The sequence below is a fragment of the Heterodontus francisci genome, chromosome 35 (assembly GCF_036365525.1).
Source record: "Heterodontus francisci isolate sHetFra1 chromosome 35, sHetFra1.hap1, whole genome shotgun sequence".
Lineage (NCBI taxonomy): Eukaryota > Metazoa > Chordata > Chondrichthyes > Heterodontiformes > Heterodontidae > Heterodontus > Heterodontus francisci.
Window position 1 is genome coordinate 36,003,592 of NC_090405.1, and position 23,788 is coordinate 36,027,379.

The window sequence follows — 23,788 nt, forward strand, 5'->3', positions numbered from 1 at the left end:
AACTTCCAAAAGGGAATAAACACTGGAAACGGAAATATTTTCTGGGGAAGGAACAGGGAAGTGGCACTAATTGGATAGCTGTTTGAAAGGGCCAGCACAGGCAGATTGGACAGAATGGCCTCCTTCTATGCTGCATCATTCTGTTTTGCATATATTTGAAATCTTTCATCTACACAAACGTCCTTGCAATCTTATTCATTATTATTCACTATATCCACATTTATGATGGAAACTTTTTATAGACTTGTCCCCTTGTAATTACATCCTTGCCAGCCTTAAATCTTCTCAGTGTGAATAGCCACCTTTGGTACTGTATGATTCTATGGTGTGCGACCATCAATAGAGAAGTTATGCTGTTATAGAAAGTATATATGTGTGTTTGTATTCAGCAATTGATGCAGTGACAGGGTTACTTTTTGCTGTTTTCAGTAACCGCACCTGCATTGCGAGTCTCAGTAACTCCATACACCTGCTCCCCGCCCATTGAAATACTCAGTCCAAGATATTTACAGTCAATCAAACTGTTATTAATGAGTGAAAGTCATGTTCGACTCAGGTAAACGCTGATTTCTCTACACAATAATGTCAGCGTTTCAGCTGATCGCCCCAGTAAGTACCGAACATGTCACTGAGGCACTTTGAAGCCTTGTAGCAAAGTAATTCTGTGACGGGGCCGTCCATAACCCAGCAACAAGCATCTGCAACAATCGTCAACCAGAAGTGCCGAGTTGATGATCCATCTCGGCCTCTTCCTGAGGCCCCAGCATCACAGATGCCAGTCTTCAGCCAATTCAATTCACTCCGCGTGATATCAAGAAACAACTGAAGGCACTGGATACTGCAAAGGCTATAGGCCCTGACAACATTCCAGCAACAGTACTGAAGACTTGTGCTCTAGAACATGCCGCTCCCCAACATGCCGCTCCCCTAGCCAAGCTGTTCCAGTTCAGCTATAACACTGGCATCCACCCAGCAATGTGGAAAATTGCCCAAGTATGTCCTGTACACAAAAAGCAGGACAAGTCCGATCTGTCCAATTACTGCCCCAGTCTACTCTCAACCATCAGTAAAGTGATGGAAGGTGTCGTCAACAGTGCCATCAAGCGGCACCATTGTTTAGGAATAACCTGCTCAATGACGCTCAGTTTGGGTTCCGCCAGGACCGCTCAGCTCCTGACTTCATTACAACATGGTCCAAACATGGGCAAAAGAGCTGAATTCAAGAGGTGAGGTGAGAGTGACTGCCCTTGACATCTAAGCAGCATTTGACTGAGTATGGCATCAAGGAACCCTCGCAAAACTGGAGTCAATGTGCATCAGGGTGAAAATTCTCCACTGGTTGGAGTCATACCTAGCACAAAGGAAGATGGTTGTGGTTGTTGGAGGTTAATTATCTCAGCTCCAGGCCATCACTGCAGGAGAGCCTCAGGGTAGGGTCCTAGGCACAACCATCTTCAGCTGCTTCACCAATGACCTTCCTTCAATCTTAAAGTCAGAAGTGGGGATGTTCACTGATGATTGCACAATGTTCAGCACCATTCGTGACTCCTCAGATACTGAAGCAGTCCGTGTAGAAATACAGCAAGACCTGGACAATATCCAGGCTTGGGCTGATAAGTGGCAAGTAAAATTCACGCCACACAAGTGCCAAGCAATGACCATCTCCAACCAGAGAGAATCTAACCATCTCCCCTTGACAATCAATGGCATTACGTTCACTGAATCCCCCACTATCAACATCCTGGGGGTTACCATTGACCAGAAACTGAACTGGAGTAGCCATATAAATAACCGTGGCTACAAGAGCAGGTCAGAGGCTAGGAATCCTGAGGCGAGTAACTCACCTCCTGACTCCCCAAAGCCTGTCCACCATCTACAAGGCACAAGTGAGGAGTGTGATGGAATACTCTCCACTTGCCTGGATGGGTGCAGCTCCAACAACACTCAAGAAGCTTGACACCATCCAGGACAAAGCAGCCCACTTGATTGGCACCCCATCCACAAACATTCACTCCCTCCACCACTGCTGCACAGTGGCAGCAGTGTGTACCATCTAAAAGATGCACTGCAGCAATGCACCAAGGCTCCTTCGACAGAACCTTCCAACCCCACGACCTCTACCACCTAGAAGGACAAAGGCAGCAGATGCATGGGAATACCACCACCTGCAAGTTCCCCTCCAAGTCACACACCATCCTGACTTGGAACTATATCGCCGTTCCTTCGCTGTCACTGGTCAAAATCCTGGAACTCCCTAACAGCACTGTGGGTATACCTGGAACACATGGCCTGCAGCGGTTCAAGAAGGCTGCTCACCACCACCTTCTCAAGGGCAACTGGCTGACCTAGCCAATGATGCCCACATCTCCTGAACAAATAATAAAAAAAAGATAGCCCTGGGGCACTGGGAACTCAGACACTTAACACCTCTGGAAGGTCAGCAGATCTGTTTTAGCTGAAATGGTTGCAATAGTCCATCTGTAACAGTTCCTTAGCAGAACTCTCTGTCTCGTTTCCTGTCACATTCAAGGGCAGCTTTTCTGGGTCCTGCGCCAGGCTCTATCTAATTGAAATGGACCAATATTGGGCAGACTCCATTAGAGGTGATTCACCCACCCACTCCCACACAGCTTGCAGCATAATAAGGTAGAGTCATACATGTGTGAACCCACATCATTACAGATGGTTTCCACAACTGGATTAAAACAATGTTCACCATTTTACCCTCATAAGTACCAATTCAGGTATTTCAGAAATGTGAAAGCAGGTTCATTACAGATTCTTCTCAATTGTTTCTTCCCTTTTGGTTAACATTGATGGTATTCTATGAAAACACCAGAAGCAAAATGGAATAGACTGCCATCTTGATTTGGGTCAATTAAATTCGACCAAATACAATAAGTTTGTCCTCTATTCCTGAACATAGCAAACTGTACTCTTTAGTGGGTTTGAACTGTAGTGTGAAAGGTTATTTCTTCATAAAATGGTTGAGTTGTGAGGTAAGACTATTTAATAATTCATTGCTATTGAAACAAACAAGAAAAGGTTCTGATTGATAATATATTAGCTTGATGTCCAGGAATAAAGAGATTCATTTAATAATTGATTGGAGTTGAATTAGTGCGAGTTAATAATTTATGTCATAATTTCTAGAAAGTGTTTATTTACGAATTTATTCACTCGGAGTGCATTGGAAACAAGTTAATAATTTACCGTCTCCAATTTGGAAAAAAACAAAATCGCACTCTCACCTCTGAGTCAGAAAGTCGTGGAGTCAAGACCCAATTCGGCACTTAGGTAACCAATCCAGGCTGACACGCCCAGTGCATTTCTGAGGGAGTGCTGCACTGTCAGAGGTGCCTTCTTTCAGGTGAAATGTTAAATTGATGCCCCGCTGCCCTCTCGGCTGGACATAAAAGATCCCATGGTACTATTCGAAGAAAAGCAAGGAAGTTTTCCCAGTGCCCAATAACTATCCCTCAACTGATATCATCAAATCACATCAGGTCATTTATCTCATTGCCGTTTGTGGGTGCTTGCTGTGCACAAAGTGGCTGCCGCATTTTCCTACCTTACAACTGTGACGACACCAAGAAAGTACTTCATGGATTGTGAAGGACTTTGGGACATTCTAAGCCTGTGAAAGGTGCTATATAAATGCAAGTCCTTTCTTCATAACTATTTATTTACTATTGCTAAAGACAAAGACACTTTGCCGAAGCTTTTGTTGCTTTCCCTTACATTGGTATTCTTGTGGATTGTCCTGATGAGTGCAAGACGAAAAGCTTCGACAAACTGTCTGTTTTCAGCAATACTCAAGTTCTGTACTACCAAACGACTATTTATTTAGTAATTCCTTGATGCTAACCTGAAGTGAGTGAAGAGTCACTTGCACTTAATTGAATGGTTTGAGGACAAAGGGCCATGAATTGCAACATTGGAAAGAGAAACCAAGAGGGGAATTGTATACGGGGCTTGTAGGATATAATCATTTAGCAAAGGAATATCAGGAACAGGCTATATAGGTAGGATTATAGTGAGGAGGAGAATAGTGATCAGCTTATAATAGGTCAGAATAATGGGTCAGCTTAGCCCTCTATATAGGTTTTGAGTACAACAGGCTAATGCCATTGTACCACCAAGGATACAACTAGATAAACACAATGGTAAGCTAGTGCGAAGTGAGCACTCATTCAATGCACTTCCCTAGACAGCCCAAGATAAGGTAGGTATCATTTCAGTAGCAGGAGTTACATGTCAGGGCCAGTCAGTCGGTGCCAATAAATATAACCAGGTCAATGGAGTTCAGGTGGTCTCAAACACTCTTACAAGAACACAGGAAAGTATACGATGCCATTCAGGCCATTTTTGTTACACAAACCATGTACAATTGACTTGATTGGGGACTTCACTAGGCTGAGAATGGGACCTGTGTCTGTTGTTGCTGGGTTAATCGGGGAGCTTCAGGCAGAAATCCCATTGTGGCCTAATAGCACCAGCAGACAAGTCCTCTCCAGACTTGCTTGAACTACCTAAGTAGATAGGAATGGTGGAAGAAGCAAACCCCTCCTGAATAGAAATTCTTTCAGAGCTTGCAATGGGGCAGTCCCTACCCCCACGTCCACAACCTCAAAATTAACCCTTTGACACAAATGAAAAGAAGTTGGCAAATTTAAACTTAAACAGTGAGAATATCACATGAACAAATAAATGCCATCTTTATTGTATTTATCACACTGATCATTTTATGGAAAAATGACAAAAACAGTTTAAACATTTATGACGATCAAACTTTGGCCATCTCTCCGATTTGAGTGGCAGTGCTTACAGAGCCCAAGTAATGAGTGCTCTACTTATAGATCCCTCCCCATTTACATTATAGGCTGTAGAATCTGATCATCAGAAATGTGTATTGTGCACCATTATTCTGTTGTAACCTCACACCATAATTGTGTAGTCATACGGGCACTTGCGTGTCTTCCTGTTATATCCAATTCCATTAACTTTTCACAATTCTATGCTCACCAGTTATGCCAGTTCTGTGCCCTCCTACCCTATTCAGCATTCGCCATCCAATTGCTAAACCCTGCCCATCATATCCAGTGAAAGATTATCTTGTGGTGCATACTTTACATCTCCCCAATGCTCTTTACCACTTCTACAAACATGTTCTTCTGGAATAGATGTTCTCCTTTCTGCTCTGTTATGCTCTCATGTTCCCTGGCACATGTCCCTTCTTCTATTTGGTCCTTCTGCCCTATACATGTGGTTCTTCCATTCCAATGCATATCCTGCTATCATTCCCTCCAGGACATGTCCCCATGCCACATCATCCAATAGATGCTATACATTGAGTGCATTTAGTGCCTCTTTTTCATTAATGTTTATATCAAAACCCAAAGATGCTTCTTTGAGAAGTTTCTTCTCAAAATAACAGTCTGTACAATATTATTCAATCAGCACCTGATAAGCAATGATTATAAATAAATTGAGGCAGTGTCTACGCTATGACAGTGAGCAGCTTTATGAAATCAGTGGGCGGTGTTAGAAAACCCTCTTTGTAAAGTGCAGACCAGGGTAATGTAGGTTCCACCTCCTCACATGATGGAGTGCTGATGCTGTCCGCGATGGAAGAGAGTTCTGCTTTTCTGCCACATCTGATAAAGTTAAGCTTCCTAACTCCTCATGTAATCCCAGTGCTCTCAATGAGCAGGCCTAGGGATATCTTACTATCAACATCTGTTTCCGGAGTTCGAAACACTGTTGTCCAATTTCCTACAAATGTAAAAAGTAAACCTCGCAAGTCCATTTCCATCCCTAAGCTGGATCCTCTCTTTCAGCTCAAGCACTGAGCCCGGATATGGGTCACAGAAGTAAGCTCAGAAACATTTTAATCTGTTGAATGGAGTGCTATCTCAGATTGAAATCCCCTTGAAATTAGATATTCAATCAAAATTAAATCAGGCTGTTCATCGGGTGATTTTATGTAATCTTATTGAAGGCTTCATGTTGTACACGAAGTAAGGTCATAGCGCACTGTTAGTCTTGATCCCTTTGCTAACAGTAGGCAGGAAAGTGGTGATGACTTTGAGCTACTTCCATCCAGAGAACCTGTGAGAGGCATTGGAGTCTCAGTGTTGCTGTGGCTTCAACCTGGTCCACTCCAGAGCTGACAGTATCAATGGAAACTCAAGCATGTGCTTTACCTGGGACATAAGGAGATATGGAAGTGAGTTCATCACATGCTAGTGCAGCTGACATTCACAAGATCGATTTCAGTGGATGATTCAAATGCATTTTCAATATACTAATGATAGACTAACAGAATATACACCCAATTACACAAAATCAGACTCACAAAACTTAAACATGTCACTGCACAAAGCCAGTAACCATCTGCATCAGGACGTTGTCAGATACTCTAGAAGCAAATGCTAACGATCCCGGCAACACACTCTCCCACCCTCCTCCCCACCCTCCAACCAGCCCCCTCTCATTCTGAAGGGATCACCTGTCTTCATGATACCATTAGCTGTGGAATTTTTGAATTCACTGAACTGATTAAAAACAGTGCATCAGAGGATGGCCATTTTGGGCCTCAGCTTGTATCCTGACGTGACTCCATTCCATTCATTTTAATGGAAGAAGCCCCACTCTATTCAGTTAAATGGCAGCGCCTTCAGCCCAGTCATTTCTATGGAGGTGTCTCTACTCCATTCAGTTCTATATGGGAGTGGTGGCAGAGGACTGGACAACTACAAACGTTACACTCCTGTTCAAAAAAAGGGACAGGGAATGAACAGCATCGACTTACCAGAAACAACAATGGCAATCCAAGCCCTGCAAAGTCCTCCTCACTAACATCTGGGGGCTTGTGCCAAAGTTGGAAGAGCCGACCCACAGACCAGTCAAGCAACAGCCTGACATAGTCATACTCACAGAATCTTGCAGACAATGTCCCAGACACCACCATCACCATCCCCGGGTATGTCCTGTCCCACCAGCAGGACAGACCCAGCAGAGTTGGTGGCACAGTGGTACACAGTCGGGAGGGAGCTGCCCTGGGAGTCCTCAACATCGACTCCAGACCCCATGAAGTCTCACGGCATCAGGTCAAACATGGGCAAGGAAACCTCCTACTGATTACCACCTACCCCCCTCCCTCAGCTGATGAATCAATACTCCTCCATGTTGAACACCACTTGGAGGAAGCACTGAGGGTAGCAAGGGCACAAAATGTACTCTGGGGGGGGGACTTCAATGTCCATCACCAACAGTGGCTCAGTAGCACCACTACTGACTGAGCTGGCTGAGTCCTAAAGGACATAGCTGCTAGATTGGGTCTGCAGCAGGTGGTGAGGGAACCAACAAGAGGGAAAAACCTACTTGACCTCGTCCTCACCAATCTACCTTTCACAGATGCATCTTCCATGGCAGTATTGGTAGGAGTAACCACCGCACAGTCCTTGTGGAGACGAAGTCCTGTCTTCACATTGAGGGTACCCACCATCGTGTTGTGTGGCACTACCACCATGCTAAACGGGATAGATTTCAAACAGATCTAGCAATGCAAAACTGGCCATCCATGAGGCGCTGTGGGCCATCAGCAGCAGCAGAATTGTATTCAACCACAATCTGTAACCACATGGCCCGGTATAGCTCCCACTCTACCATAACCATCAAGCCAAGGGACCAACCCTGGTTCAATGAAGAGTGCAGGAGGGCATGCCAGGAGCAGCACCAGAAACACCTAAATATGAGGTGTCAACCTGGTGAGGCTCCAACACAGGACTACTTTCACGCCAAACAGCGAAAGCAGCATGCAATAGACAGAGCTAAGCGATCCAACAGATCAGATCTAAGCTCTGCAGTCCTGCCACATCCAGTCATGAATGGTGGACAATTAAACAACTGACAGGAGGAGGAAGCTCCACAAACATCCCCATCCTCAATGATGGGGGAGCCCAACACATCATTGCAAAAGACAAGGCTGAAGCATTTGCATCTGTCTTCAGTCAAAAGTGCCAAGTGGATGATCCACCTCGGCCTCCTCCTGAGGTCCCCAGCATCACCGATGTCAGTCTTCAGCCAATCCGATTTGCTCCACATGATATCAAGAAACAACTGAAGGCACTGGATACTGCAAAGGCTATGGGCCCTGACAACATTCCAGCAATAGTACTGAAGACCTGTGTTCCAGAACTAGCCACGTCCCTAGCCAAGCTGTTCCAGTACAGCTACAGCACTGGCATCTACTCAGCAATGTGGAAAATTGCCCAGGTATGTCCTGTACATAAAAAGCAGGACAAATCCAACCCGGCCAATTACCACCCTATTAGTCTGCTCTCAATCATCAGTAAAGTGATGGAAGGTGTCTCGACAGTGCTATCAAACGGCACTTGTTCAGCAATAACCTGAATTAATGATTCTCAGTTTGGGTTCCACCAGGGTCACTCAGCTCCTGACCTCATTACAGCCTTGGGCTAAACATGGACAAAAGAGCTGAACTCAAGAGGTGAGGTGAGAGTGACTGCCCTCGACATCAAGGCAGCATTTGAGCAAGTATGGCATCAAGGAGCCCTAGCAAAACTGGAGTCAATGGTAATTGGGGAAAGCTCTGCTGGTTGGAGTCGTACCAATTGCAAAGAAAGATGGTTGTGGTTGAGAACAGTTTTTCTTTGTCTACATTATCTAAACCTGTCATAATTTGTACACCGCTATCAAATCTCCCCTCAATCGCATTTGCCCCAAGGAGAACAACCCCAGCTTCTCCAACCTAACCTTGTAGCTAAAATCTCTTATCCCTGGAACCGTTCTGGTAAATCTCCTCTGCACCCTCTCAAGTACTCTCACATCCTTCTGAAGGTGTGGTGACCAGAACGGAACACAATAATCTAGTTGTGGTCGAACCAGAGCTTTGTAAAGGTTCTATGAAGTGTTGTCACTAATTTCTATGGAAGCACTTTCATTCAGTAATATGGAACTAGGCACTTTGAACATTCATCAGAGGTGCCCCAGCTGGGAATTTTAGCATCAGCTGGCAATGTTGACCCACTGGGAATCACTGGCACTGTTCTGCTCTTTCCACTGGGACCAGAACTGACTGCATTGGGAAATGGTGGGTAACTACTCCTCCTATTATCACCTAAACACATTTCAACAATGAAAGAAACTTTTTCTGTACACGTTTCTCTTACACTGAACCAAGCTGATTGTCGCGCAACAGAACCGTTGTAACAATAAATGCAACTCTTTCACAGATAATTAGAACCATGAACTGTTGGCCAATATACAAGTGGGAAATGGACTTGTAAATGGGTCTTTTCCTGATACGTGCTGGTAGTCAGGGAGCCTCAAGGAGCCACAGGGCATCAAACAAGATTTTCAGTCCATTGATTTCAAAATTACCCCTCCTCTGGCTGATGATGCGGCACAGGACATTGGACCAAAACCATTGAATGATTACGGCAAGTGGCACTGACACCTCCATTGCCTGATTACAGGAGTGGCACTGACCCCTGTGCCATTGCCCAATTACAGGAGTGGCACTGGACCCATGTGTTGATGAGTGATTATGGAGAGTGGGCATTAGAACGATGTTTTGACCACGGATGAGATATTGGGCACTGAGCTTACCTCTTATGGGCAAGGGACTGGGAAGCTGCATCCAGGAGCCCCAGCTGTTGTTCCAGGGAGTAAACTCTGAACGTCATGTAAATCGACGATGCCAACAAAATAATGACTCTAGGAAAACATACAGTCGCCATTTGATGAATCCACAGAATTTAAATTACATAAATGAACATATAACCTTCACAACAGTCAGTTTGAAAATAACTTATCTCTAAATGTTTTTCAGTCTTGGATAAACATCTACAGTATACAAAGGGCTAAATTTTGCACACGTTACACACGTAACTTCCTGTCTGTTGAAATCTTGAAGTTTAATATTGATGTTCCTATACGTGTCACTCAGACCTTGTAATGGTTTTTCTGTTCCACCTGCCTGTTATGTTTCAACTTACCTACATAGGCCATACTTATATAAAAGCAAAATACTGCGGATGTTGGAAATTTGAAATAAAAATAGAAAATGCTGGAAATACTCAGCAGGTCAGGCAAGATCTGTGGAGAGAGGAACTGAGTTAACATTTCAGGTCCGTGACCTTTCAAAGTTAGAGATGTGACAGATTTTAAGCAAGTACAGAGGCAGGGAAAGGGGAAAAGAACAAAAGGGGAGGTCTGTGATAGGGTGGAAGGCAGGAGCGATTAACTAACAAGAGGGGTGATGGTGTAAGGCAAAAGGGAATGGTAATGGGACACGTAATGAAACAAAAGATGGGTGTAGAGGAACGGTAAATGACCACACCAGAATCATTACCCGGAAAACATGGGAGCAGTAGTTATGATCTGAAATTGTTCACCTCAATGTTGAGTCCTTTTATTCTTTCCTCCCCTCCACCTCACCCTTTCCCTGCCTCTGTATTTGCTTAAAACCTGTTACATCTCTAATTTTTTCCAGTTCCGATGAAAGGTCACTGACCTGAAACGTTCACTCTGCTTCTCTCTCCACAAACGCTGCCTGACCCGCTGAGTATTTCCAGCATTTTCTGTTTTTATTTTAGGCCATTTTCATGTCTTCTACTTACCTCCCATTGAGTCCTCCAAGGCAGATGGGGCTCCAAATGTCATGTGCCTGAAGCCTACTGGAATTCAGCCACTCACCTCTGCCATCAGCGTTAGAGGAGAAACGGGAGCCCAAATGGTCACCTTTTCCTTTCGGAGAGTTACCACGGGAACAGTCAGGGAAAAAAAAGGGTCTGAAAGGAGGACATGCAGATATGTCGAGAGATAGTTTTAGCACAGAACCAGAAAGAATGATAGCTAAAGGGGCACAAAGACAACAGTCGCGGATTCTTTTTAATTAAGTTCCATTCAGCCACTCAATACATGAGGCTTCTTCATTCCCAAAAATAAAATAAGCTATTGCACAACAAAGCCTCAAAGAAAACGCATACAGGACATAACTAACTCTTCCTTTGACAGCACAGCAGAGATGGTGTTTGATGGGCTATATGCACAGTTGGATACCCCCCAAAATAGAGATTATACAGCAGCTTTCTGGGGCAAACATTTTAAGGTCCCGAATCTTAGCAGTTGGGACAATTTTTTCCACTTCAGGTGGTGTCAGTATCAGGTTTAGCATGACCATTTGTAAAATGGATCTCCATCTACTCTGTTCCAACAATGGGGTACAGTGTCCGACTTGGGCACGCATTCCCGTTTTGGGAAGTGTTTTATTTCCTCGAGTTCCACTCGAGCTTGTTTGTATCGTGTCAAATGTAAAATCTACCATGAACCAGCATGATTGGGCATGAATAAAACGTAATACTTTTTTTTAAAAGTTTGCTTTTAAAAATATTCTTTGATATATTTAAGAGTGGCAATTTAGCGCAGTCTGATTTAATACAGCTGAAAATGGGTTTATCACAAAAAACAAGCATTTATAATCACAGTCTCAACCCACCACCTCTGAGTAACTCGATGTTAAATAACTGAATATGACTTAAAATATATACAGAACCATTTACTAGTTGTATTGGAGTACAGTAGTCAGGCTTGTGGTAAATTAAAAAAAGAATTATATTCAAAAATGTGCTTTGCGGCCAAAAGAACCAACTTAATTTTTGAAGCTTCCTCGAGGCCCACAAACGAGTGCAACTTGTGGAAAGTTGCCATGGATACATTGTCCAATACTTACATTACAATTAATATCCTGAGGATTCCATATTCCAATTCTCCAATCCCCTCAACGGGGTCCAATTCAAGTATTTGTTCTTTCTTTGCCAGTCTTCCTAAACAAAAGAAAAACATTATTAAACACCAGTTCGGTAAGAGGGTGGGGGAGGGGGCAGTGAGAGGCCCATCTTACATATTTCATTGGCTTTAACATTACTGTTCAAATCTCTCGTCTTCACCATCTTTTGTAATACATCATTCAATCTGATTTCCTGATTCAATGAAAATATTCTTCAGTTGCTGCTGAGTGACTTCACGAACATTAACACACGAACAACATTAACATTAAAAAAAACTCCATGTATTATGCTTTCATGTGCAGTTTACAGTTTGCTTCTATTGTGTGTATACCTAAAGTTATTACAGTTCAAAGTTCCACCGGGACTTTATAAACACCCTGTACAAACTCACGAGTACATGTGCTAGTGTCCTCACGTGCTTGTTCAAATGCACAGCCATCCCACACTCACACAGACACACCTTCTGGTACGAGCACACTGAGGCACCATAACCTATCTGGTCATGTTCGGCACTAACCTCTAAAAGTCTCACTGTTGTAACTGGAGCTCTCTGCCTCTGGAGAACTTAGACTGCTGGAGGAGTTCCCCATCAGGGACTGGTACTCGGTTTCTGGCAGTGAAGACGAGGAGCCACTGGCTAGTTTCCTCTTCCAGTCCAAATGTAACCTATAGCCTTCCTGTGAAATAGTAAAGAAAGTGATGTCACCCAGTCGCTCAGCCACAGACGCTAGGGGTTGGATAAAACCTCATCACTGTTGCCAACACAAAGCTCCCAAGGGGAAGGATGCACATGGGTTTTTCTATTTAATAATTTTTCTAATCAAACTAAAAATGAGTGTAACTGCGATCCTGTACTGCCCATTGGGAGTTACACTCACAGAGAGTGCAAGTAGGAGAATTAGGGTCAGATACTGTGCTTATCTCCGATCTGTGCCCCTTTCAGGCGTGGAATCCTCCTAGTGTCATCAATATACTGTCCTTTACATTCTATTTACGGGAAACTGTTTTCAGAGACAGCAAAATGCCTATTTGGCAGGAGAATATTGAATCAAATAGATGGAGTATTGAGAACTGGGCAGGTCAGTACATTGCTACACCGACGTACTTAATCCTAAAGACTTTGGGGAGGGGATTTGGGTGGAAATGCGCCAATTAAAAATGGAATTTCAGCACTGTCACGAACGGCCAAGAAGAAAACTGATGAAAGGTCACTGACCTGAAACGTTAACTCTGTTTCTCTCTCCACAGATGCTGCCAGACCTGCTGAGTATGTCCAACACTATCTGTTTTTATTTCAGAATTGGAAAAGGCCTGGGAGCAGAGCTCAGCTCAGTTCAGCTCAGCTATCTCAGTACCGATGGGCAGCACTCTCCATAAACTACATCGAAAGAGGCACTGTTACTGCCTCAGAGGAACTTGCAGTTACACAGCCCTGGGGACCACTCAGCCAGTGGTGCTGATCTTTTTGAGGAGATGACTAAGGTGAGTCACTACCTGGATTCCACTCTTGCAGCACTAACAGGTCACACACAATATACTGCACTAGGGTGTACTGTGTTATGTTGCATTTACTCCCCTCAGACAGCCACTGTAAACCTGTACTATCTCTTTAGTTTAATTATTATCGCGCTATTATTTTCTCTAACTTCTCCAAATCCTCTCTATCCCAGACATATTTGGCAAACGTCTCTTCCCGGGCACGCTTAAATACAAATCTTAGTCATGACTGAAGCTCAAACCGTACTTGGCTGTTGGGTCAGCGCTAACGTTCCAGCTTGGGATTTCTTGGGATTGAGGAGATAATGAAGGGAAACTAGGTCAAGAACGTAGAAAATCTGAACAAAGAGAAAACAACTTACCAAGGGTAGGGAATCACATGTGTCTTGGGACTGGCTCACACTCAAACATTTCGTGTTGATATCCTGAAGACAAGGAAGGGCACAGTAAACCACATATTGAGAGAAAAGAGAAAATTCTCTTTCACTAATTAAAAGAAAAGAGCTTTCAAACTAACCATTGAGGTTATTTTGGCACAGGAGCTAATGTTACACTTCAATATGGAGGCTGCAGCTCAGGACTGAAACTTTGACAAGTTTACGACAAGAAGTTACACTTCACAGAACTTCCATTGTTTGGCTTTTTCAAAATCAGGTTGTGCCCATTAAACTATGCAAACTTATATGGATTTTAAAAATACAATAGGGACAGTTATATAGGAATAGGCCTATAGGTGTCACTATTCTCAAAAGTGACACCACACAAGCCACATTGGACAAAGCACAACCTCTAGACTCCGTGTTGCTATTAGAAACTCTGTAAATTTACAATGTTGAAAACTTAATCCCGTCACACACAGTTCCATAGTGAATAGGTAATGTCCTGCTATATTTCAACAACAATCACTAAGCTGCTCTTCCATTCTGGGATCTGGGCCTCTCCCAATCCTTCAGCCAGGATCTGAAGCTCTACACAAGAAGCTCGATGAGGAGCGATGTATATGGTGCAATTAACTGGCAGCGCAGGTTAGTGTCTTAGCGATACACATCTCCCCCATCCCAGTCACATCATTATATGGATATTTACAGGGTTCACAATATAACACTGTGAATCATACAACATAAAAGGCTATTTAGCCCATCTTTGAAATAGCTATCCAATTAGTCTGCTACACCCACTCTTCCTCCTTAGCCCTGCAGATGTTTCTTGTTCATGTAGTAATCCAATTCGTCTTTAGAAGTTATTATTGAATCTGCTTTCACCACCCTGTCAGTCAATGCATTCCTGATCACAACAACTCATTGAGTAAAAAACGCTCTCCTTATCTCCCCCTCTGGTACTTTTGCCAATTATCTTAAATCTGAGTTCTCTGGTTACCGACCCTCCTGCCACTGGAAACAGCTCTCTTTATTTACTCCATCAAAACCCTTTCACAATTTTGAACACCTTTATTAAATTTCCCCTGAACCCTCTCCTCTCAAAGGTGGAGAATCTTAACATTAAGTATTGTCCGCAATCTGTTGGTCTTCTATATCAGAAGCTTTTTAGCCTCAATTATTAGTCAGTACTCACAGTACAGAATCTCATTGTTGAGCTGTATCCAGCTCACTAACTGCAGGGACATGAATTCTCAGGGGTTTTGGACTCACTAGCAATACACTCCTCATCTGTGCCCAAGACGTTCAGTCACAGCTTTCTGTTTCAGGCTTCAAATCTTTCATTATGTTTTTTTCCAATTAGCCGTAGTGATTGCTCCCACATAATTCTCACTCACTGGGAGGTCCCTTCAATGGTAAGTGTGAGAGCCAATGCTCCTTATGACTTTTTCTGAACTACCGTTTGGGGGGAGGGCCGATGTTTGTGGTTGAGGTGCATCAAGTTTATTGCCCTACATTATAACAGTGAGTACATTTCAAAAAGAACTTTAGTGGCTGTGCAGAACTTTGGGGTGTCCTGAGGATGTGAAAGGTGATATATAAATGCAAGTTCTGTCCTTTGTACGTGTGTACTAGGAGCTGTTGAAATGTGAAAAGAATATCATTTCAGTATCTATTTACTGAACTGCACGATTCCTTTCTGAGAAATCCTCTAATATTCTATTTAAATTATTTAAGCCTCAGTTAACAAAGCGAACAGATGAATAGAATTTAAAATCAACCACTGCAGTCATTTCTAGGTTCTACGTTTCTCACTGTGGTGTATGTGTGAGATTTTTCAGTTCCTCTATGGTGTATGTGTTACAGTATGGGCTGCTATGGGATGTATATACTTGATTATTAAATACCCAAACAGCTGGCACAAGCATGAAGGGCCAAATGGCCTCCTTTTGTGCTGTTTCATTTTATGATGTTTTCAATCATCATTGTATTGCTGTGTGCCACAGTGAGTTGAAGCAGTGAATTGTTGAAGCAGTGAATCACAGTGGTCGTGTGTTATCTTTAAACAATAAAGATCAAGAAACTGAAAGAAATAAATGTTTTTATCAATTAAATTTTAAAAATCTCTACACACGATTTACTACCTGCAGGAATGAGACTTCACAGTTTCAATTGTTCCTTTTCTGGGCCGGAGAGGTTGAGTGGCGTTAGATGGAATGTTAAAGTGGATTTCTAAGAAGGGAATCTCGTAGTTCAGTACATGGATCACTGAAAGTCAAATGGCACTCCTTTCACATTTCTTAAATCTCGTCATTTAAAGGGTACTTATGCTCTTAAGTACCAGTCCTAACTTTCTGTGGGAAGTTTAATTGGTAATTAACACACAAATGCAGCAACTTCTTGAATCACATGGGGTGAGTTGTTGTTTTCATGTGACTAATGACAGAGTGGTGCAAATTGCCCAGCCTGTGGCAATTCTCAACTCACGGGGTATCGCTTCCTCACCATACGTTGCTGGGTTATTAATATATTAACAGAGGGTGCGCTAAACTCGCTATTACATTCCCAGCAAATTCTGGCCCCTTTTTACTCCAAGTCAATAAATCCAGCGAACAATGGGATGATCTTTACTGGAACCTCAGCGACATTCATCAGAAGCATTCATATCCTGTTACACCATTGTGGTATTGGAGTGCACATCATGGGGGCATATATCACCTACCTCATGTGACCCAATAAGAAATGTACACACCTTATCCTCCATGTGTCTTTTACACCAGGAAACTTGCTACATATAGACTGTATGTTTGAATCCTGGTGCAGTTGTTAGGAGAGCAAGTGTTCAGTGATGTGGAGAATCAATGCCCAGTGTGAGTTCTGCCTCAGTATCAAGGATACCATTAAAAGGCAACTCAACACTCTTAATACCAGAATTACTTTATTCCTAACTACAACCAACTACATCCTACTTAAATTAAATTATACAATGTGTGTGATATATCATATAGAAACTGCACATATTTGTCTCAATATTCTACATGCCATATTGGAATTCCATATATCTCATGCAAATTCCTCTTCTTGTATACGCCCCTATGAGATTAGAGACAGGTTACATGTTACGGTAAATTCAGTGCTCCCAGTGGGGAGCCAGGAGCAGATCACTAGGAGAGAAAAATACAGTTCCTATATGATGTATATGCTATTGGGCGAGATCTATACAATTCCTACCTAGTGTGCATGCTGTGCGGGTACATGCAGTTCACAAAAAGATTTGCATTTATATAGCGCCTTTCACAACCTCAGCATGTTCCAAACCACTTTACAGCCAATGAAGTACTTTGTAGAAGTGTAGTCACTGTTGTAATGTAGAAAACATGGCAGCCAACCAATTTACGCACAGCAAGCTCCCAAAAACAGCAATGTGATCATGACCAGGTAATTTGTTTCTGTGAGATTGATTGAGGAATAAATATTGACGAGGACACCGGGGAGAATTCCACTACTCTTCTTCAAAATAGCACCAAGGAATCTTTAATGTTCACCTGAGAGGGAAGATGGGCCTTGGTTAAGTGCCCAATCTGAAAGACGACAACTCTAACAGCGCAGCACTCCTTCAGCAGCGCACTGGGGCTTCAGCTCAGTCTTTTGTGCTCAACTCCTGGAGTAGAAGTTGAACCCATAACCTTCTGACTGGAAGGCAAGAGTGTTACCAACTGAGCCGTGGATAACAGCTACTCAACCAACAGACAGCGCTTCCAGTATAGTTCCTATATGGTATGACTACTACTGTGTGAGTTATATGTAGTTCCTGTACAGTGTGCATGTTGTTGTGTGAGATTATAGCCTGTGTGTTGCTGATAAAAGTCTGGACAATAACATGAACTGAAAGCCAATACATTGCAGCAGAGAGGAAAAGGACTGAAGGAGTTTTGATGGAAGGTGCTCTAGTTTTGTCTCCTCGTCCCTTTGTTCAGTGCTAAGATTCACTGATCAGTCACATCCCAAACAGGAAGACAGCAGCGGGTCTGGGGCAGGAAAAGACCAGCTATGATTCAGATCCTACCTCTAAATGCGAGCAGACTTGCTTCAACATGTTAAAGACGCTATCTCTCGAGATGAAGGAGACTAAGATGTACTGCAGCAACAAAAAAGAGAGCTTTGTTAAATACAGCACAAATCAAAACAACAATAACTTGCATTTATATACCACCTTTAAGCCAGTAAAACATCCCATGGCACTTCACAGCTACGTTATCAAACAAAACTTGATGCTGACCCACATAAGGATAGTAGTTCAGATGACCAAAGATTTTGAAAAAGAAGCAGGTTTTGATGACCGCCTTAAAGGAAGAAAGTGAGGTGGAGAGGTGTAGGGAGGGAATTCCATAACTTGGGGCCTGGGCAGCAGAAGGCACAGCCACAAATGGTGCAGCGATTAAAATCAGGGAATATTGAACAGCAGCAAGTGCAAACCTGAAAAAAAACAGTGGGTAAGCAAACTGAACAAACTAAGATGAAATGAAATAAATGCAAAAAAAATTGTAAAAAATGTAAAAAAGAATGTAAAAAAAAAGGAAGAAAAAATAACTAAAAATGAAAGTAAAATGGGGGGCTGTCATGCTCTGAAATTATTGAACTCAATGTTTAGTCTGACAGGCTGTAGTGTGCCTAATCGGTAAATGAGATGCTGTTCCTCGAGCTTGCGTTGATGTTTGCTGGAACACTGCAGCAATCCCAGGACAGAGATATGGGCATGAGAGAAGGGGGGAGTGTTGAAATGGCAAGCGACAGGAAGCTCGGAGTCATGTTTTTGGACTGAGAGGAGGTGTTCCACAAAGCGGTCACTCAGTCTGTGTTTGGTCTCCCCAGTGTAGAGGAGACCACACTGTGAGCAGCGAATACAGTATACTACATTGAAAGAAGTACAAGTAAATTGCTGCTTCACCTGAAAGGAGTGTTTGGGGCCTTGGATAGTGAGGAGAGAGGAGGTAAATGGGCAGGTATTACACCTCCCGCAATTGCATGGGAAGGTGCCGTGGGAAGGGGACAAGGTGGTGGGAGTAATGGAGGAGTGGACCAGGATGTCACGGATGTCAACGATCCCTTTGGAATGCTGACAGGGGACGGAAGATGCGTTTGGTAGTGGCATCACACTGGACATGGCAGAAATGGTGCAGGATGATCCTTTGGATATGGAGGCTGATGGGGTGGAAAGTGAGGACAAGGGGAACCCTGTTGGGGTTCTGGGAGGGAGGGGAAGGGGTGAGAGCAGAGGTGTGGGAAATGGACCAGACACAGTTGAGGGCCCTGTCAACCATGGTGGGGGGGGCGGAGAATCCTCAGTTGAGGAAAAAGGAAGACATATCAGAAGCGCTGTCATGGAAGGTAGCATCATCAGAGCAGATGCATCGGAGACGGAGAAACTGGGAGAATGGAATGGAGTCCTTACAGGAGGCAGGGTGTGAAGAAGTGTAGTTAAGTCACCCTTCCTTTCTGCCCATCATCTCCTGACCTCCATGCGCTCCATCCCACAGGAGGCTTAAATCCCGAGAGGCTCAGAATTTCCTCAGACATCCTGCTGTAGTTTTTCTGGCAGTGTTGAGGGAGCCATGATTACATGTGCAGAAAGGGTCTCTGGCAGAGCAGAGGCAGAATGTCTGAGGAATTTCCAAATCTTTCCTCCTGGACTTCTGAGACTAGGGATCAGCCTCATGGACCTTCTCTGAACTGGATCCCAATGCCTGTCTCCAAGGGGACGTATTCTCCTCCAGGCACTCTGCTCAAACCTGGAGCAGAGCTGGAGCTTGGACCGAAGCTGAACATTGGCCAATCACCTTTTCATTGGAACTTGTCCTGATCACGATAGCATTGGGCAGCAGACCTCCTGTCCGGTGCTTCTTGACGAGTATGATTGATGTAATGGAAACTGTGACCTGAAAGAGTTGGAAGCGGCAACTGTTAAGATTTTTTTTGTCAGTTTTTGTTGCCTCGTCTCAGTTTCAGGGACTCTGGGGGAGGGGTGAAATTGGATATGAACCTGGACACAAAACAGGCACATTGGTTTTTACTTCCCATTATACACCCGATATTCAGATTTATTGAAATTATTGGGACTGAATATCGGGCGTGGCATATAACAGACAACCAATGAAATACTGTCTGCTAGTTAGAATCATAGAAAGCTTACAACACAGAAAGAGACCACTTGGCCCATCGTGTCTGCACTGGCCAAAAAAAAAGAGCCACCCAGCCTAATCCCACTCCCCAGCATTTGGTCCATAGCCCTGCAGGTTACGGTACTTCAGGAGCACATCCAGGCACCTTTTAAATGAGATGAGGTTTCCTGCTTCTTCCACCCTTTCAAGCAGTGAGTTCCAGACCCCCACCAACCTCTGGGTGAAAAACCTTTCCTCATCTCCCCTCAAATCCTTCTACCAATCACTTTAAATCTATGCCCTCTAGTCACTGACCTCTCTGCTAAGGTAAATAGGCCCTTCACATCCACTCGATCCAGGCCCTTACAATTTTGTACATCTCAATCAAATCTCCCCTCAGCCTCATCTGTTCCAAGGAAAACAACCCCAGCCTATCGAATCTTTCCTCATAGCTGCATTTTTCCAGTCCCAGCAACATGCTCATAAATCTCCTCTGTATTCTCTCTAGTGCAATTACGTCCTTTCTGTAATGAGATGACCAGACGTGCACACAGTACTTAAGGACTAATGCTTTATATAGTTCCAGCATAACCTCCCTACTCTTATATTCTATGCCTCGGCTAATAAAGGAAAGGATTCCATATGCCTTCTTAACTATCTTATCTATCTGTCCTGCCACCTTCAGGGATCTGTGGACATGCAGTCCAAGGTCCGTCACTTCCTCTACACCTCTCAGTATCTTCCCATTTATTATGTATTCCTTTTCCTTGTTTGACCTCCCCAAATGCATCACCTCACACTTCTCTGGGTTAAATTCCATTTGCCACTTTTCTGCCCAGCTGACCAATCTATTGAAATCATCCTGCGGCCTACAGCTATCCTCCTCGCTATCTACCACACGGCCAGTTTTTGTGTCATCTGCAAACTTCTTGATCATTCCCCCTACATTTGCTCCCAAATCATTAATAAGCAGAGGACCCAGTACTGAGCCCTGCGAAACTCCACTGGAAACAGCCTTCCAGTCGCAAAAACACCCAACAATTACCTATGTTTTCTACTACTGAGCCAATTTTGTATCCAGTTTGCTACATTCCCCTAAAGCCCATGGGCCTTTTTTTTTTTAACTAGTCTGCCATGTGGGACCTTGTCAAAAGCCATGCTAAAATCCATGTAGATCACATCAACTGCACTACTCTCATCAATTCTCCTTGTTACTTTCTCAAAAAATTCAATCAAGTTAGTCACACATGACCTTCCCTTAACAAATCCTTGCTGGCTATTCTTGATTACTCCGTGCCTTTTTAAGTGACAATTTCAGAATTGATTCCAATAATTTGCCCACCACTGAGGTTAGACTGACTGGCCTGTAATTATTCGGTGTATCCCTTGCTCCTTTCTTAAACAAAGGTACAACATTAGCAGACCTCCAGTCCTCCAGCACCACACCTGTATCCAGTGAGGACTGGAAAATGATAGTCAGACCCTCTGCTATTTCCTCCCTGACTTCTTTTAACAGCCTGGGGTACATTTCATCCAGCCCTGGTGATTTATCCACTTTCAAGGATGCTAATCCCCTTAATACTTCCTCTCTCTCTATGTTTATCACGTCCAATACTTCACACTCCTCCTCCTTAACTACAATGTCTGCATCGTCCCCCTCTTTTGTAAAGACAGACACAAAGTATTCATTAAGAACAATACCAACATCTTCCGCCCTTACACATAGGTTATCTTTTTGATTTTTTATGGGCCCTACTCTCTCCTTAGTTATCCTCTTGCTCTTAATGTATTGATAAAACATCTTTGGGTTTACTTGCCAATACTCTTTCATGCCCTCTCTTTGCTTTCTTAATTTCCTTTTTGATTTCTCCCTTCCACTTTCTATACTCCTCTCTGCTTTCTGTAATATTGAGTTCTCAGTGTCTGACATAAGCTTTCCTTTTCTGCCTTATCTTACCCTGTAAGCTGCTTGACATCCATGGGGCTCTAGATTTGGCCATCTCACCCTTTTTATTTGTGGAAACATGTTTACTCTGAACACCCTGAATCTCCCCTTTGAATGCCTCCCACTGCTCTGACACTGATTTACCTTCAAGTAGCTGTTTCCAGTCCACTTACGCTAAATCACTCCTCAGTTTAGTAAAATTGGCCTTGCCCTAATTGAGAACTCTTAACTCCTGTTCTATCTCTGTCCTTTTCCATAATTATGTTAAAACTGACTGAATTATGATCACTACTATCAAAATTCTCTCCCAATGCCACTCCTTCCCCTGCTCAGCTTCATTACCTAAAACCAAGTCCAGAACCGCACCCTCTCTTTTCCACTAGCTAATACTGGCCCAAAAGGTTCTGCTGAATGCAACTTAATAATTCTGTTCCTTCAATTCCTCTCACACTAGAACTATCCCAGTTAATATTGGGGTAGCTAAAATCCCCTACTAATACTTCCCTATTTGTTGTTGCATTTCTCAGAGATTTGCCTACATATCTGCTCTTCTATCTCCCTCTGTTTGGGGGTCTATAGTACACTCCCAGTAGTCTGATTGCCCCTTTTGTGTCTTCCTATGCTCCATCCATATGGCCTCAATTGATGATCCTTCTAACATATCATCCCTCCTCACAGTTGTCCCCATCCATGTTCAATCTCACTCCCCTACAGTTCCCCTGGCAACTGGTCAGCATTCACTGAAACAAAAATATCTATTTTTAACATGAGAAAAATGTTCTTAAAGTTAATGGTAATTTCTCCAAATTGTTTATCTTCGTATGACAACCCTTTGGGATTTTCTACTTAGTGTGATTTATTCATTAGGTTTTGCAGGTATCAGTGGAGCGCCAATAAACATAGCAGGGTTTGAATGTCACTCCGTTAGGGTTCACACACCTTAATGTCTTTTCCAAAGAAGTTAGCATAGAAGCACAGCCAGTTGCTGGAGATGTAGAGACGACCCTGGATTAGGATGTCTTTCTGGAGAGCGCAGGAATAGGCTGCATGAGAAGCCAGAAGGAACAGAGAAAAAGTATCAAACACAAATCCTTCTTTACATTGCTTGTTCTGGTCAACTTTGTACCTTTTGAACAGAGAGGTATTGATGCTGGGTAATGGAACACTTTTCCCAGTTATGGATCTTGGGGTTGTTATTTGGGCAGTGAGATTTCACACCAGAAGTTCACGTTCAGAGAATCAGCCTCTAGAGTCTGTGTAACTCACTCCTACATCACATTAAACAGTCTTCAATCTGTCACAACAGCTGAATCCCAAAGAGTACTTCATCCCAGGGGTCTGGGTGGCAATTATAGGTTAGAAGGCTACCGACTTATCTCCAGGCCATGTGTTTGAATCTATCCCGGTCGGGTGACATCAAGGTCTCTCCCTGGCAGTGGAGATGGGCCAAGCACATGAAATCACGAATCTCACTTTGGGACACAGGATGAATGAGCAAAGTGGGAAACTTCAAACTAGGACAGCAAATGGACACTCTTCTAAGGTTAGGTTTAAAGTATGCAGGGCTAAGAATATGGTTGGTCGCTACGTGCAGCAAAACCATAAAGTCTCAGTTGTCCTCTGCTTGGTACTTGTAATGAGATGGTAAGAAAGTGTTAAAAATGTTCTCCAAGTTGTATCTAATCCATGGTATTCTTGATTTGGGAGCAAGCAATCTGGTAATATTGGGCAAGGGGAGTTCAGAGGCCTAGAAGTCAGCTCAAAAATTCCGAGCAACAATGTTCTGTTTACTTTCATTTTCTTTCCTTTATGGTTTGTCTTGTGTGAAACACTTGAACAGAGGACACTTGTATAATTGCATGTAACCTTGTCCAGCTCTACATCCTTCGAGAACTCTGCGTTCCTCCAAATCTGCCCTCTCGTGCATCGCCCAGTCCCCTTTGCTCCATCACTGCTACCTGTGCCTTTGGCTGTCTAGGCCTTAAACTCTGG

General features: G+C 43.4%; 1 protein-coding gene across 4 annotated transcripts in view; it reads right to left on the reverse strand.

Moving 5' to 3' along the window:
• Nucleotides 1–4,689: 4,689 nt before the first annotated feature.
• The window catches only part of gramd2aa (GRAM domain containing 2Aa), a 56,108-nt gene continuing 37,009 nt past the window's right edge, over nt 4,690–23,788 (reverse strand). For 2 of the 4 annotated variants that reach the window (XM_068015330.1, XM_068015333.1), the window contains 9 exons: nt 22,736–22,839; nt 19,531–19,629; nt 17,760–17,831; nt 13,679–13,741; nt 12,337–12,496; nt 11,762–11,855; nt 10,650–10,820; nt 9,637–9,744; nt 4,690–6,206 (listed from right to left, as the gene is read on the reverse strand). In XM_068015330.1, the coding sequence (XP_067871431.1) occupies nt 6,203–6,206; nt 9,637–9,744; nt 10,650–10,820; nt 11,762–11,855; nt 12,337–12,496; nt 13,679–13,741; nt 17,760–17,831; nt 19,531–19,629; nt 22,736–22,839 (875 nt within the window). In that variant the 3' untranslated portion in view covers nt 4,690–6,202. Of the gene's footprint in view, nt 6,207–9,632; nt 9,745–10,649; nt 10,821–11,761; nt 11,856–12,336; nt 12,497–13,678; nt 13,742–17,759; nt 17,832–19,530; nt 19,630–22,735; nt 22,840–23,788 lie in introns of those variants that run through there. The other 2 variants (XM_068015331.1, XM_068015332.1) reach the window with 2 other exon arrangements.